Source organism: Vipera ursinii (assembly GCF_947247035.1).
Source record: "Vipera ursinii genome assembly, chromosome: Z".
Classification (NCBI taxonomy): Eukaryota; Metazoa; Chordata; class Lepidosauria; order Squamata; family Viperidae; genus Vipera; species Vipera ursinii.
Window position 1 is genome coordinate 61922560 of NC_139517.1, and position 16692 is coordinate 61939251.

The 16692-nt window shown below is 36.0% G+C and overlaps 1 protein-coding gene across 3 annotated transcripts in view; it reads left to right on the plus strand.

The window, feature by feature from the left end:
* EZH2 (enhancer of zeste 2 polycomb repressive complex 2 subunit) overlaps window positions 1-16692 on the plus strand; it is a 107688-nt gene that overhangs the window by 83099 nt on the left and 7897 nt on the right. For all 3 annotated transcript variants that reach the window (XM_083378289.1, XM_083378291.1, XM_083378290.1), the window contains exons 10-16: window positions 411-651; window positions 8956-9125; window positions 9252-9346; window positions 11067-11107; window positions 11683-11808; window positions 13324-13502; window positions 14740-14835. In XM_083378289.1, the coding sequence (XP_083234415.1) occupies window positions 411-651; window positions 8956-9125; window positions 9252-9346; window positions 11067-11107; window positions 11683-11808; window positions 13324-13502; window positions 14740-14835 (948 nt within the window). The remainder of the gene's footprint in view (window positions 1-410; window positions 652-8955; window positions 9126-9251; window positions 9347-11066; window positions 11108-11682; window positions 11809-13323; window positions 13503-14739; window positions 14836-16692) is intronic.

Consider the following 16692-nt stretch of genomic DNA (forward strand, 5'->3'; position numbering starts at 1 on the left):
TATTCTAACCCTCTAAAATGATGTCCTAAAACAGGATGTTGAATTGATCAAAGATGGGTTTTGCCTAATTCATCTTTAATTAAAAATCTGCCAAGCAATGCAGACAAATTTCATCAGTTGTTTTCCTAGCTGATAGAATCTGCAACAGCACATATTAAGTCCTTTTTGGTAATAAAAATAATAAGACTACTGTACAGAATTGTTAAGGGAATTGATTTGAGTAAATCAGTATTTAAAGTTTTAGTTTTAATTTCATTATATTTACCTTTTTGATTTGCAATCTTACTTGTAGTCTGATCTAACATATTAATTTGCTTTTAATACTAGATCAATGTTTTTGAACCCCTTTTTAGCAAGGCTCTATCCTCTATGCATTTTCTTATATCCTGAAATATTTCTGTGCCTGCTAGGAAGGAGCTAAAGAGTTTGCTGCTGCTTTGACTGCTGAGAGAATAAAAACACCACCAAAGCGTCCAGGAGGTCGCCGAAGGGGAAGGCTTCCAAATAATACCAGTAGGCCGAGCACACCAACCATAAATGTGCTAGAATCAAAAGATACAGATAGTGACAGAGAAGCTGGAACTGAAACTGGAGGTGAAAATAATGATAAAGAAGAAGAAGAGAAAAAAGATGAGACTTCAAGCTCCTCTGGTAAGACAGTTGTGGAATGTTGCTAATTTTGTTAAAAGGGTTTATATTGGGGCTGGAAATATTGGATTAAAGTTCAGTTGTTTTATTGAAAGACCATAGTATTTTGTACACCTGCTTTTGAAAATAATGAATTTAATTTTTTATTATAAGAAATTTCCTGAACTGTTATGTTTTGGGTTCTACAGTACAGTCATCCCCTATTGTGCACCTTCCAGAATTCACAAGTAATTTAAATTACTGAAAATCCTTTAAGGAATAAGAATTAAATTCAGATTGAATTAATAATAATTTCAGAATGTATAACTGTCAGGTCCCTATTGGAACACTGCCATTCAAAATAGAGGGAGAACATGCATTATTGTGGATTGAGGATATTCCTGCATTGTTTCTACTTGCACTTTGATGTATCTGCATGGGAATTGGGGGGGAACTCTCAGGGCCATCTTGGCTAGCAAGGAAGAGGCACCAGAGAACAGCCAGTTATCAGCTTTTTGGCATGAAGTTCTCATAACATCTTCACACCAGTGGATTGACTCCTGATGTACTGGGGCATTGGGGTAGGGCTGGAGAAGCATGCTTTTAGCTTAGTGCTTTTATGTGGAAACTTCAGATTCCGTCTTTCTTCTCTGTAATCACTTCTCTCAGTAAAAGATCATTTTTGAAACAATGCCTCTTTCAAGAGTCGTGCTTTCCTGAGGGGATAACAGGAAAGACCTTACAATAACATTTTTTTCATTTTACGTATTTTTATGGATGCATGTATATCCATCTAAACTGAGCAAAAATATTTGATATGAAATTGGTATTGTACATGTGTATTTTTGTTTAAAAGTATGAAGTTGTCATTGTATAAGAGGTTAATGTAATTGGAACCATTAAAATTTCAGAACAGTGCAAGTAGGCAACAGGATTAACTGTCTTAATGACTGGGAAGGTAGATTTTCCTTTTCTAGTGTGTATCTTTCTTTTCCTTTGTTCATGGTATATATCAAGGGTGTCAAACTCGCAACGTCACGTGACGTGTCACAACGTATCACAACTTTTTTTCCATTGCTGGCAATGGGATGGGTGTGGTTTCACCATGATGCATCTGGCCTGCAGGTCGGCAGTTTGACACCCCTTGTATATATGAAAAGAAATTATTTTCTAAGTTCAAAAAGAACAAGTAGGCCAGTAAATTTAATTCAAGTTCTATATTGAGTTAACATATGCAGTCTACTCTGATTAATAATGAAAACTTATTTAAAGCACAATAATAACAATAATGTAATAGTGATTATTTATGCTGAAAAAAACCATATAGCATTTCTGGCACTTGGGCTTCATCAAAAGGATGAACAAAACAAGAATCTTTCAGACCTTCTATATGTTTCTAGATTCTTCTGGCACCAAAATTTCATCAGAGATACTTCCTCTTCAGAAATATGTACTGAGCAACAGAATTGGAACTACTTTAAGTCAAGTAAATAAATGGAGCGTTGAATAATTACTAAGATACTTCTGACATAATATGATGGAAATAGCTAATTAATTAAATGTGTGTGATTTTTTTTCTTTATGCTCCAACACATGCTAGACTCTTCATTTAAGATAAAAATTTAAGAAATTCTTTTCTTGACAGTGGTAATTAATCCATTGTTTGATATCCTTATCTCATCAAGTTAGATTTAATAATTACAATGGATAATTTTTGATACATCAAAGGGTAACAAATATGCTCAAACATTTCTAATTTCATGCTGGAGCATGTTACTGTACTCAGTCATGTGCTGTGTAAAATCAGTTACTTTTATACCATAAAATAAGTTGGCATATATTGTTTTAGTCTGTCTTCCTCCCCCCATTATGCTTTCGTGTTTTCTTTCTGTGCCAAGAGTAAATGAATGATTCAGTCAAACCTAAAACAGAAATACCATCAAAATGTCCTATCTTCTGAGGATACAATTGGCAACATTTTTATTGATTGCTTCTCTGATTGTATTATTTGTTGAATTTTTAAAAATATTTTTATTGATTTTAAAACAAACAATAAAAGACAATAAAAACCAAACTCAGAAAGGAAGAGTAAAGAGGGGAGGGAGAGAGAATGTGTAGGTAGAATAGAAAATGCAAGAGAAAAGAAAGGAAAGAATAAAAAAATAAAAAGGGAAGAGAAATATTTAAAGAGGTGACCTCTGATTTTCATCACAAATACAAATAAACTTAGAACTCTTCATCCCCCGTAAGATTGTATGCAGGTATCTTTCTTCTCATAATATGTCTTATCCATTTGCCAGTCTATCAGTCATTAATATTTCATTCCTGTTATCAGCAAAAATTTATAAAGATTGCCTAAAATTTTATAGAAGCTAATCTTATTTTAACATTCATCAAACAAACTCACTTTGTACTTATTTATTTTGGTTCTAGCAATCTTGATCTTTCATTCATTCAGATGTTAATGTTGGATTTGATCTCTTGTCAGAATCTCCATTCTTGCCTTGGCGCCTTGCTGGGTTCCTGCCATCAAAGAGGAAGGGAGGGGGGAGGCATGTGGGGCAATCCATACCTGTGTATCTAATGATGGGAAAGGGGAGGGGGAAGTGACAACTGAAGTGTCAACTGTCTAGTTGGCAAATCCAGAAAAAGAAACTCCTGGTGCATTATTTTATCAAGAGTATACATTTTACTGAATAAACCATGTTGGCAACAATAAAGTGAAACCAGCTCTGGGTTTCCCATGCAAACAGTAGCATAGTTGATCCCTGCCTTTCCCTATGGGTCACCTCCAGTCCATTATGTCTACCAATCACTTCTGTTCATTTTATTATGGAAACTGGCCAGTTATGCTAGTCCACTGCTCGATGTGTCCTTGGGTTGGGCACTCTCACAGGAACAGCTGATACTCAGATGCAACTCCCTCCACCCTTGCATTCCATCTTCCCTCTCCTCTTTTCTTTGTCAAGCTGGGAGAGAAGCAGAATATAGGTGAAAGTGCAAATCGGTTCTGAGATGGAAAGACCAGATCACCAAACTGGTTGGTACCAGAATCTTCAAGGTTGTTCTAAGAAAGGAATGTTACCAGTTTCACACCCCAGAATTTCTGAAAACATGATACCGGCATCACATGGACTTGCCAGTGGACTGGTCATGGGAGAAGGGTTTGGGAGTTGGAAAGAATACCTTTGTATTTTACACGGGAATACCGGATTCCGCCCGACTATGCTGCAACCAGTTTCTTTCAGTAAAAGTTCCTTTGCTTCAATTAAATTGAGTCATGATAGCTCCTTGCAAAGAGAGCACTAATTTCCTGTGGGTTTAAATACTTCAAAGCAAAGAAAAGTCATCATGCTCTCAGAAGTGAAGGAACCTCCATTTCTTCCCCATCTATTTCCCAGGAATTGAGAGGGCCGGATGCCATGATCTTGGTTTTCTTAATGTTTAGTTTCAACCCAACTTTTGCACTCTCCTTCTTCACTCGCAACAAGAGGTTCTTTAGTTCCTCTTCACTTTCTGCCATTAGAGTGGTATCATCTGCATATCTTAGGTTGTTGATATTTCTCTTGGCAATCTTAATTCCAACTTTTGATTCATCTAGCCCTGCTTTTCTCATGATGTGCTCTGCATATAAGTTAAACAGGCAGGGTAACAGTATACAGCCTTGCGGGACTCCTTTCCCAATTTTGAACCAATCAGTGGTTCCATGTCCAGTTCTCACTGTTGCTTCTTGACCCGCATATAGGTTTCTCATGAGACAAATAAGATGGTCTGGTACTCCCATCTCTTTAAGAACTTGCCACAATTTGTTGTGAACCACACAATCAAAGTCTAGCATAGTCAATGAAGCAGAAGTAGATGTTTTTCTGGAACTCCCTAGCTTTCTCCATGATCCAGCGTATATTGGCAATTTGACCTCTTCCTCTGCCTCTTCGAAATCCTGCCTGTACTTCTGGTAGTTCTCGATCCACATACAGTTGCAAGAAAAAGTATGTGAACCCTTTGGGATTACGTGGAGCTTTGCATGAATTGGCCATAAAATGCGCTCTAAACGTCATGTAAGTCACAATAGAAAAACAGTCTGCTTAAAATAATATTACACAAACATTAGCTGTTGTCATGTTTTAATTGAACATAACATGTAAACATTCACAGTGCAGGCTGGAAAAAGTATGTGAACTCCTAGCCTAATGACTTCTCCAAGAGCTAATTGGAGCCAGGAGTGAGCCAACCTTGACTCCAATCAGTGTGATGATATTGGATGTGTTGCTGACAGCTGTCCTGCCCTTTAAAAACACATCTGTTTTGGGTTTACTGGTCTCAAGAAGCACTGTCTGACGTGAACCATGCCTTGCAGAAAAGAGCTCTTAGAAGACCTACGATCAAGAATTGTTGACTTGCATGAAGCTGGAAAGGGTTACAAAAGTATCTCCAAAAGCCTAGATATTCATGTGTCCACGGTAAGACAGACTGTCTACAAATGGAGAAAGTTTAGCACTGTTGCTACTCTCCCTAGGTGTGGTCGTCCTGTAAAAATGACTGCAAGAGCACAGTGCATAATGCACTGAGTGTCAGCTAAAGACCTACAGAAATATCTGGCAAATGCTAACATTTTTGTTGACACATCTACAATAAGGAAAACATTAAACAAGAATGGAGTACATGGGAGGACACCACGGAGGAAGCCATTGCTGTCCCAAAAAAATATTTCAGCATGTTTGAAGTTTGCAAAAGAGCACCTAAATGTTCCACAGCACTACTGGCAAAATTTACTGTGGACAGATGAAACCAAAATTGAGTTGTTTGGGAAAAACACACAACACTATGTGGACAAAAAAAAGGCACAGCACACCAACATCAAAACCTCATCCCCACTGTAAAACATGGTGGAGCGAGCATCATGGTTTGGGGTTGCTTTGCTGCCTCAGGGCCTGGACAGATTGTTGTCATTGATGGGAAAATGAATTCCAGAGTTTATCAGGACATTTTGCAGGAAAACGTATGACCATCTGTCTGCCAACTGAAGCTCTGCAGAGGATGGGTGATGCAACAGGACAATGACCCAAAGCATACAGGTAATTCAACAAAACAATGGCTTCAACAGAATAGAATACGCCTTCTGGAGTGGCCCAGTCAGAGTCCTGACCTCAACCTGATTGAAATGCTGTGGCATGACCTTAAGAGAGCGATTCACACCAGACATCCCAAGAATATTGCTACACTGAAACAGTTTTGTGAAGAGGAGTGGTCCAAAATTACTCCAGATCGTTGTGCAGGTCTGATCTGCAACTACAGGAAACGTTTGGTTGAGGTTATTGCTGTCAAAGGGGGGGTCAACCAGTTATTAAGTCCAAAGGTTCACATACTTTTTCCACCCTGCACTGTGAATGTTTCCATCTTATGTTCAATTAAAACATGACAACAGCTAATGTTTGTGTAGTATTATTTTAAGCAGACTGTGTTTTTCTATTGTTGTGACTTACATGACGTTTAGAACGCGTTTTATGGCCAATTCATGCAAAACTCCATGTAATCCGAAAGGGTTCACATACTTTTTCTTGCAACTGTACTGCTGGACTCTAGCTTGTAGGATTTTAAGCATAACTTTACTAGCATGTGAAATGAGTGCAATGTTGAGATAGTTTGAACATTCTTTGGCACTGCCTTTCTTTGGAATTGGAATGTATACTGCTCTTTTCCAATCCTGTGGCCACTGTTGAGTTTCCCAAATTTGCTGGCAAATTGAGTGTAGCACTTTTAGTGCATCGTCTTCAGATCTTGAATAGCTCAGCTAGAATACTGTCACCTCCACTAGCATTGTTGTTGCTCAGTTTTTCTAAGGCCCACTTCACTTCACATTCTAGGATGTCTGGCTCAAGGTCAGTGACCACCTTATCATGGTTATCAGGGACGTTAAGCTCATTCTTGTATAGTTCTTCTGTGTAATTTTACCACCTCTTCTTAATCTCTTCTGCCTCTGTTAGGTCCCTGCCGTTTTGGTTCTTTATCATGCCCATTTTTGCCTGAAATGTTCCCTTCATCTCTCCAATTTTCTTGAAGAGATCTCTAGTCCTCCCTATTCTATTGTTTTCTTCTATTTCTTTGCACTGTTCATTTAAGAAGGCATTCTTATCTCTTCTAGCTATTCTCTGGAATTCTGCATTCAATTGAGTGTATCTTTCTTTTTCTCCCTTGCCTTTTGCTTCCCTTCCTCAGACAGCCATTTTGCTTTCTTGCATTTCTTTTTCTTTGGGATGGTTTTAGTTGCTACTTCTTGTACAATGTTGCGAAACTCCGTCTATAGTTCTTCAGGCACTCTGTCTATCAGATCTAATTCCTTAAATCTATTTGTCTCCTCTGCTGTATATTCATCAGGGATATGATTTGGTTCATACCTAAGTGGCCTAGTGCTTTTCCCTACTTTCTTCAGTTAAAGCCTAAAGTTTGCAATGAGAAGCTCATGGTCTGAGCCACAGTCATCTCCTGGTCTTGTTTTTACTGACTGTATAGAGCTTCTCTATCTTTGGCTGCAGAGCACATAGTCAGTCTGATTTCTATGTTGACCGTCTGGTGATGTCCATGTGTAGAGCCGTCTCTTGGGTTGTTTGAAAAGAGTGTTTGCTATGACCATTGTATTCTCTTGACAAAATTCTATCAGCCTGTGCCCTGCTTCATTTTGTACTCCAAGGCCAAATTTGCCTGTTATTCCAGTTATCTTTTGGCTTCCTATTTTAGCATTCCAATCCCCCATTATGATAAGGACATCATTTTGGGGTGTCAGTTCTATAAGGTGCTGTAGGGCTTCATAGAACCGGTCAATTTCATCCTCTTCAGCACTGGTGGTTGGGGCATAGACTTGGACTACTGTGATATTGAATGGTTTGCCTTGGATTCGAAATGAGATCATTCTGTCATTTTGGGGATTGTATCCCAGTATTGATTTTCCTACTCTTTTATTGACTATGAAGGCTACTCTGTTTCTTCTGAGGGATTCTTGCTCGCAGTAGTATACCTGATGGTTATCTGAATTAAATTCACCCATTCCTGTCCATTTTAGTTCGCTGATTCCTAAGATGTCAGTGTTTAGTCTTGTCATCTCTTGTTTGACCACCTCCAGTTTTCCTTGATACATGGATCTTACATTCCAGGTTACTATGGAGAAAAAATCTTTACAGCATCGGACTTTCCTTTCACTACCAGATACATCCACGGCTGAGCATCCTTTCAACTTTGGCCCAGTTGCTTCATTCTTTCTGGTGCTACTAGTACTAGTCCTCTGCTCTTCCCCAGTAGCATATTGGACGCCTTCCGACCTGAGGGGCTCATCTTCCAGCGTCATATCTTTTTTCCTTTGGTACTGTCCATGGGTTTTTCATGGCAAAGATACTGGAGTGGGTTTCCATTTCCTTCTCCAGTGGATCACGTTTTGTCAGAACTCTTTGCTATGACCTGTCCATCTTGGGTGGCCCTGCACGGCATAGCTCATAGCTTCATTGAATTACGCAAGCCCCTTCACCACGACAAGGCAGTAATCCATGAAGGGGGAGTTTAACTTTACTCTAGAATAAAGGAAAAATTAATTATAAGTTTGAGAACGTTTTTAAAAATGGCAAAAGGCTAAATAAGATTTTATTTCAATCAAGTTATAAACAAGCTAAGGGACAAAACAAATTGGATTTTTTGCTATAGGATTTTGGAAAGAATTATATAAACAAATGGCACAATGTCTATGGAGATTCTCAATCATCCAGGTCATGGTTGTCCCAAAGGTGCTTTTTTCACAAGGCAACTAGACTTTATTGTTTTTCTTTGAAGATGTTTTTCTTCTCATCTTCAGGTGTGACAAGGAGCTATCCAGCATACAAGTGTGCAATCTCCTGTTCTCTCTTTATCCAGAGAGATTCATGAGACTGATCTACTTATACTCCTTTGTAGCTACAATGTTATTTCCACTCATTCAGAGACATGCTAGTTCACTATTCCACATCTGGAAGTCCTGGATATGCCATTAATTGAAAGTATAAAATAAAAAACTTGTTTTAGAAATTTGAGGGGTGAAAGTCAAGTTTGATAGCATCATACAGTGCTAGTAATATGAAACTAGTAATGTGAAATCCTCCATACATTTTGGACTACAGTTCCCACAATCTTTTAACTTTTGTCATGCCTGCTGGCTGTAAAGCGGATACATTGCCTATCAGGCTACATTTAAAATGGCATCTTACTAAAAGTAGGATGCTTGATTATTTTGGTTTGGTTTGGTTTGGTTTTAGTGTGGTCATTGCTGTGGTTTCTGAGACTTGAAACTATTTGCTTTTGATATTGCAGAAGCAAATTCTAGGTGTCAAACACCAATAAAGATGAAGCCAAATATAGAGCCTCCAGAAAATGTTGAATGGAGTGGTGCTGAAGCTTCTATGTTCAGAGTTCTCATTGGCACCTATTATGACAATTTCTGTGCAATAGCCAGGTTAATTGGAACCAAAACATGCAGGCAGGTAAGCATAAATTTTGAAAATGTTTTCAAAAATACTATAGCAAATTTTACAATTTTATGGAAACCATTAATATATCAAATTCAGTAAAACTGCAATGAAACTTAGGAGATAATTAATATTTTTCAGGTATATGAGTTTAGAGTAAAGGAATCTAGTATTATTGCTCCAGCACCTGCTGAAGATGTTGATACTCCTCCAAGGAAAAAAAAAAGGAAACACAGGTAAATCAATAGTATATCAACTATCCCATAACATTTTAAAATGGGGAAAAAGAATTTTTAAAAGATTAATGAAAGGAATGCAACAAACAGGAAGTATATATTATTTTTGTTAAATAAATGAAATAGTGCATTTTAGGATTGCATCAAAATGTTCAATATTTTAGTGAAAGAATCTATTGCAAAGCACTATACAAATTGAAATGCAATTAAATGTCCTTATGATATTAAAAAATCTGCTTTAAATATTCCTGTAATAACTAACTTTTTAAAATTCAAAACAAATATAAATAATGGATTTTTTCTAAAATATATGGCAATTTGGAGAAAAGGGGACAAAAATAGCTGTGTCTAGTTTGTTGATGTTATTATGTTATCACCTCACTATTTGTGATTGTAAAATAATAGAGAACTCCTATCCCAATTGTTATTTGATTTGTATCCTATTCCTCTATGCAGAGATAATTGAAGATAGCTAATCAAAAATAAATAACAGTTAAAGCCACAAATATGAAAATCACTATTAAAATCCATCAATTAGCTAAACTGTATTGTCAAGGGAAATGAATATGAATTCTTTATAAAAATAGCGGGGATGAGAAAATTCATCTGCTGACTACTGAATTTTCCAGTTATCAAGATTGGATCATTTATGTCCCCTATCTCCCAGAATGCTCATCATAAGCAAGACACAAAAGTGTTCAGTCAGTGCACAAGAAGACTCCATAAAACACCTGTATATTAGCAGTCTTTTAATTTAGAGTCCCTGAGTATTCCCACATTTATCTGTAGGCAAATATACTTTATTGGCTTTCTTTAGTGAACCTACCCATGTAAAATCTAATTTCCCTCTACCAAAAATTGGTTATATCTTTTTTTTTGGTGGATGGGTAGTAATATGAAGCTGTGAGCATTTCTATTTAGTCAGTGTTTTGCTGGTCATAGCATTGTCTCCATCCAAGCAGTGTTATGTTGTGAATGATCTAAAACCTCAGAGCCAGTCCGTTCTGTTTGACCTATATAGGCTGTTGATTGGTTTCTAGCAACAATTAGTATGCTGGGCTATGAAAACTGGGATAATGCAGGTAGTTCTTGATTTACAACTGTTCATTCAGCATCCATTTGAAGTTACAATGGTGCTGAATGAATGTGCCTGAAATTACGTCTGTTGCAGACACCTCTCCCAAGCAGTCACATAATCAGAGTTCAGGTTCTTGGCAGTCTGACTACGCTTATGAGTGGTCAAAGGGATGTTGCAACTCCTCTCACCTGCATGTCCCCTCCCCCCCCCAAAAAAGCTATGCCTTTAAATGCTGGGAAAATTCCAATGCAGCATGAAGCTGAATACCGGTACCTGGAAAGCATTCACAGTGGAATGCAAAACAGCTGTCCTGCAGGTAGCTCCAAACACCCTGGAGACTCCAAGGGTGTGAAGCAACCTTTTCCAACAGATCCAGTCCAGCCCCCGTCACTGCCCTGCATTGCATTGCACCAACTGACCTTCATTCACTATTTTCTTCACAATTTGTAAGGGAGCTGTTACCAAAATTGAATTCACTGATTAGTATTTTTTTTTGTAATAATGCAGTCTTAAGTGACATTTTGACACTTGTTTCTGAAAATGATACAAAATATCAAAATCTCTTTTAAAATGCAGATTGAGTTAGGTGCATTTTCTATGTGAAAAATCTATTAACTATATTGTATGTTCTTCTTTTTATAGACTGTGGGCTGCACATTGCAGAAAGATACAGCTAAAGAAGGGTTAGCATCTTTAAACTTATGTCCTGAAATTCTGTTTTTGTTTAATATTTTAACAAACATCCTACCAGTAAATTTTTATAAGCAAGTGGTTTTAGTATGTATTCTCCCTAAGGGTATTCTGGTTTAATTTAAGGCAGAAGGCTATCCCTTGATTTGATTGTCCTACATGGTGGGAATAGAAATTATACTGACTCTAGCCTCAATATAGTATTTTTCCAGTTCTAAGAATATAGCAGAATAGTGGGAAGATTTTGTGCTTGATTCACTTCTAGGACATACAACCACCCCTTTTTTCTAGAATTTTTATAATAAACAAACAATAATGGTGTGCATCAGGATACATCTAAAACTACCTTTTCCATATTGCTCCTTTAGCCTAACACAGGGAAAGATAGGAGTACTAAAAGATTCTGTTTAAGAATTATTCTGTTTAAGGTTATTTCTCTTACGCTTTCCCTAATTATTGAAAATATGTAGGGATATGCAATTATGTAATTATTTGGCTGGAAGTATATTCTTCAGAAGATTTATCAATTTTTCTGTCCTTAATAATGCCTACATTTGTTGTTGTTCAGATGGATCATCTAATCATGTTTACAACTACCAGCCATGTGATCATCCACGCCAGCCTTGTGACAATTCATGTCCGTGTGTCATTGCACAGAACTTTTGTGAGAAGTTCTGTCAGTGCAGTTCAGAATGTAAGTATTGGGGAAATTTCGTTTTAATATGATTTGAATGAGGTTGTCTCACTGATGAAGTTTTAAAGCCATTCTTGTGAAAAGTTTAACAAAATTTTGTAATCCATTCTGATTTTTAAAAAATCTGGTCAGATGGCAAGAGGGGGGGTTCAGAATTTGCCTTTTTGGTGCTGCTGTGAAGTTTTTCCTCAATGGTAGAATATGGTAGAAGATCCAAGACAGAATGGTTTCTAACTAAAAGTATATTAGGGGCAAATTGCTAAAGCTCTTCCACTTCATTCCACACTCCTTGTCTAGTTAGTTGTATTTTTTTCTTTTGGTTCTGGTTTGGAGCTGTTACGTTTAAAAAAATAAATAAATCAATAACTCTGCAATCTGAAACTATGATATTAGGTGTAGCCCTTCAGAGGAAGGAGACTGAGCAGATAGTCTTTCTGACTGAAAGACTGGATTTTTTTAAACACTCAGTGTCAGGTTAGTTGTTTCAAAAACAGATTGGACAATCATTTGACTGGCATGTTATAAGGTTTTGGCCTTGAAAAGGGGATTGGACTAGGAAACCTCTGAGGTTCCTTCCAGCCCTGTGATTCTATGTTCTATTTTTTCTTACTTAAATTGTAAATAAAACTCATTTAAAACAGGCAGTTATTGTATCAGTCATAGCAGCCATTAATATTTCCCAATTCAATAATTTCCCCCCATGATTCTGTTCTTTTGAAGCTTATATTTTTCATGAAGATCAATAATAATGAAAAAGATCCTAGAAGGAAATCTTTCCTAGTATTTTTGGTATTCTTTTAGGGAAGGTATTTATAAAGAAATTTATAGAGAATATTCTAAAGTGCAACCCCCAATTCATGGAAGCAGAGAGATTCATCGTTTCCAGGCCTCGGACCATATCCAGAATTTCAAAATTTTCCTCAAAATTGTAATTTTTGGTGAAAAGGTTTTTTTAACTCTAAAGGAATATTACTTGTATTTAATTAAAAACTGAATTCAATATAAAGAACATTTCATTTTTGTTATGGCCCCAGCTATTTCTTTGTTCTGCTTTCTATGTCTCCTACTTTGAGGAGTTATTCTTCAAACCAAGTACCATTTAAAAGCTAGTTAATATTTGAAAAGTTAAAAATGGTTCTGAAGGATTTCCTGTTATGGGTCCACAAACCTTCTGCAGCATATAGCATTTTTTTTCAAAAACAGGGTTTGTAGAGGATGAAAATTTCAAAGAGGATTGTCCCAAAGCTTTAATGATAACACTGCAGTTTGAATAGACAATATTTTAAATACTGTAACATATATCTAAATGTATGAGCTGCTGGTAGGTGTTACTACCTGAACTGTTTAGATAAGTAACCTCCAGATATATAATGCCATGGTCTACTTTAAATTCTTTGGGTTTCTACTTCAGTTTGCATTGCCTAGCATTTTAAACTGAACAAAGTCCTGAGCAATCCAGCAGTTTGTAACAGGAGTTACAAACAAATTGATTCAGCTTTCATTTTTCTTTTAAAGGCCAAAACAGATTTCCTGGGTGCCGTTGTAAAGCACAATGCAATACAAAGCAGTGTCCTTGCTACTTAGCTGTACGTGAGTGCGATCCAGATCTCTGTTTGACATGTGGAGCAGCTGATCATTGGGATAGCAAAAACGTGTCTTGCAAGAACTGCAGTATTCAACGAGGGTCCAAAAAGGTGGTTCATCTTTTTATGAACAGATGACACATTTTATCTTTGTTCACGATAGACATCTCTGCAAAATATATAGAGCATTCTTCTTCAAGAAAGTGGAAGATGTTTTTTATATAACCCTGTTCCCAGATTTATAACACTTAGTTTATTGGGGAATCATCTAAGTGTGTTTTTGTTGGGATGGTAATCAAATTAGGATTGTAAATCATTTTAGTTTTATTACTTTGTGTTTGCAACTACAGGAGTGTGAAACTGTATATTCAGAAATTGTATATTCTCAATACACAGTTTACACACGCTATTGGAAGTTCAGTTGTCAAAGCTTGTATATTGTAGCTTGTGTGATCAGCCATCTATAACACTGCTTTAACATAGAAGCCATCAGGATTGGCACACAAACGTATTACACTTATGGTAGACTACTCCATAGAATTTGTTGTTTAGTGATCATACAGAGTTATCTTCACAGACAAAAAATATGCACATCTGAAGTTGCTACTTTCATTTTAAGAGAAATTAACCAACACAGAATAAATTCAGTGGTGGAAAGCAGAAGGTTCTGTAATAGCACTTTCTTCTGAAGGTTTCACCATGTTCAGTTTATGTGAAAACATGAAATTGTGCTAATATACAACATATTTGTTATATTTCTAATAGAACAGTGGAATTTTATGGGAATGCCACAGATTAGTTCTTATGTTTTAATTAAAACTTGGTTTTAATGGCACAGTTCTATGCAAATTAGTGCTATATTGTTCTTATTCAGATTCTATTCATTTTAATTGGCTTGTAGAGAATTTCCTTGTAGATAATATAGTAGCAATGACACAAAACAAATAAGGTTTGAGTGAAATGCTGCTCCTTTATGAGGTATAATTTTAACTGACATTTACCTACCTCATTTGATGCCTTTGCAGTTTTGAAATACCTGCATTCATGCTGATGCAAAGTTTCAAAAGACTCATGAAAAATTGGGGTGAGATGGAGAATTTCCCTGAAGTGGATTCAATGGAAGATCATTTTGTGTTTCAAAACTGTATTTTCTGTGAATGTCTATGAGTCTGCATGTCAGAACTTCACTATTTATATGAAAAGTACTAAAAACAAAATCATTTATTAGTCAATACTTTGATTGGTCTTTTTGTCCCTTTTAACATTGCATATTATGTGTTTTATTAGAATTAAGTATCTTTTTAGTTTTATTGGCTTGTTTAAGGCACTTGCTTTTTCATTCTGCTAGCATCTGCTGCTAGCACCTTCTGATGTGGCAGGCTGGGGGATTTTCATTAAGGATCCAGTGCAGAAAAATGAATTCATCTCTGAATATTGTGGTGAGGTAAGAACAACTGTTTTGGAGTTAGTATTTTACAGCCAAATTATTGTGAATTCTTTTTAATAACTACATCTTTTTCAAATGTATGTTTTTATAAGTAAGTAATGTAAGAGAGATGGTAGGTCTGTATTTTGAAGAATGTAGTATACATGAAGGGAAATAGGATGACATTTTAAGAAAAAATATCCTGCATTCTTATATACAGAATCTAAATATCCCTAGTAATATAGGGTATAATAATTTGGAAGGATGTTGCTAATAATTGGTTTTTTTAGGAATAAAATTTTGGGAATATTTCAAATCTGTTATTTTTCCTCTTAGACACCAAAAAATTGTCTCACAAGGATGTCACAAATAGAGAATCAGGAATAGACACATAGAGGGAGGTATCTCTTCTTCCTCGCTCTTAATATTCAAGTGATGATAAAAATAGTTTTATTGACAAGTAAAAACCCCTCTGCATAAAAATTACTGAAAGCCTCTTTCTCTGTATAACCTTATATACAGTTTTTACAGAAGGTAGGACTCGTTACTTTTGCTTTTGATAGGATTTTGATATTTAGGATTCCTTCTTATCACTCAAATTTCAAGGTTAATCGTCCTCAATTGATTAGTGTAAATTTACCTTCTGAAAATCAGTTGTGCCAGGAGTTGAATTTCTTCCAGCGGCTTTTCCGATGGAATACTCTTCTCTGTATTCAAATGTATAGAAAAAACTGCTTTATTCACTTGATAGGCAGGAAAATAGTATGACAGTAATGAAGTTCTTAATCTACAGATCACTTGGATCCCATTATTGTTTTTTAATTAAAGAGTTTTACAAAAAAAATTTTACAATACATATCCCCAAAACCCACCCGCCCCAAACCACCCCCCTTCCCCCCCACTTCCCAGAGCTGAATACAGGGTTATAGATATAATAATTATATTCTAACTAAGATTATCCATTATAAAATTAACCAAATTCATAATGTGCTTTAACTCCCCTTTAACATAGATACATTCAAATTATTAAAAACATAATAATAAAAACTTAAACAAAAATATAATCAATACTAATACTAAAATTAATAACAATCTAAAATCTACTCATAAGCTAAATGGAACTTTTTAGTCCCATATTTATTCTGAATATAATCTATCCATCTCCTCCAAACTGAAATATATCTTTCTTGCGAGTGATCCTTCAAATAAGCAGAAATCTTAGACATTTCTGCAAGATTCGATACCTTAAGTACCCATTCTTCTATAGTAGGCAAACTATCCTTCTTCCAATATTGTCCCACTAGTGACCGTGCTACTGTTATCAAGTTCAACATCAAATTGATTTCTTTAGTATCACAATCTACAACAATACCCAATAAAAACAATTGTGGAGAAAACTTTATTTTTCTCTTAAAAATCTTTTGAATGTTCCACCAAATTTTAATCCAAAAAGCTTTTATATTTCTACAAGTCCACCACATATGAAAATAAGTAGCATCTAAACTACCACATCTCCAGCATTTAGACTGTAGCTTAGGATACATGTTAGACAACTTTTTGGGATTCAAATGCCATCTATAAAACATTTTATAAAAATTTTCTCTTAAATTTTGAGCCTGAGTAAATTTAACATTTCTGACCCAGATTACCTCCCAAGTATCCAACGGACTTGGTTACTGTATGTTTTGTGCCCACTTTATCATACAATCTAACTAATTCCGTTTCCGAGTCCAATTCAATTAAAACATTATATATCCTCTTTATATGTGCACGATTTAAATCTCTAATTTGTTTTACTAAGTTTTCATCTGTAATTGTGATGCCAACCTTCTGATCCAGCTTCCACCTAGCTTTCAGTTGGGTGTATTGGAACCA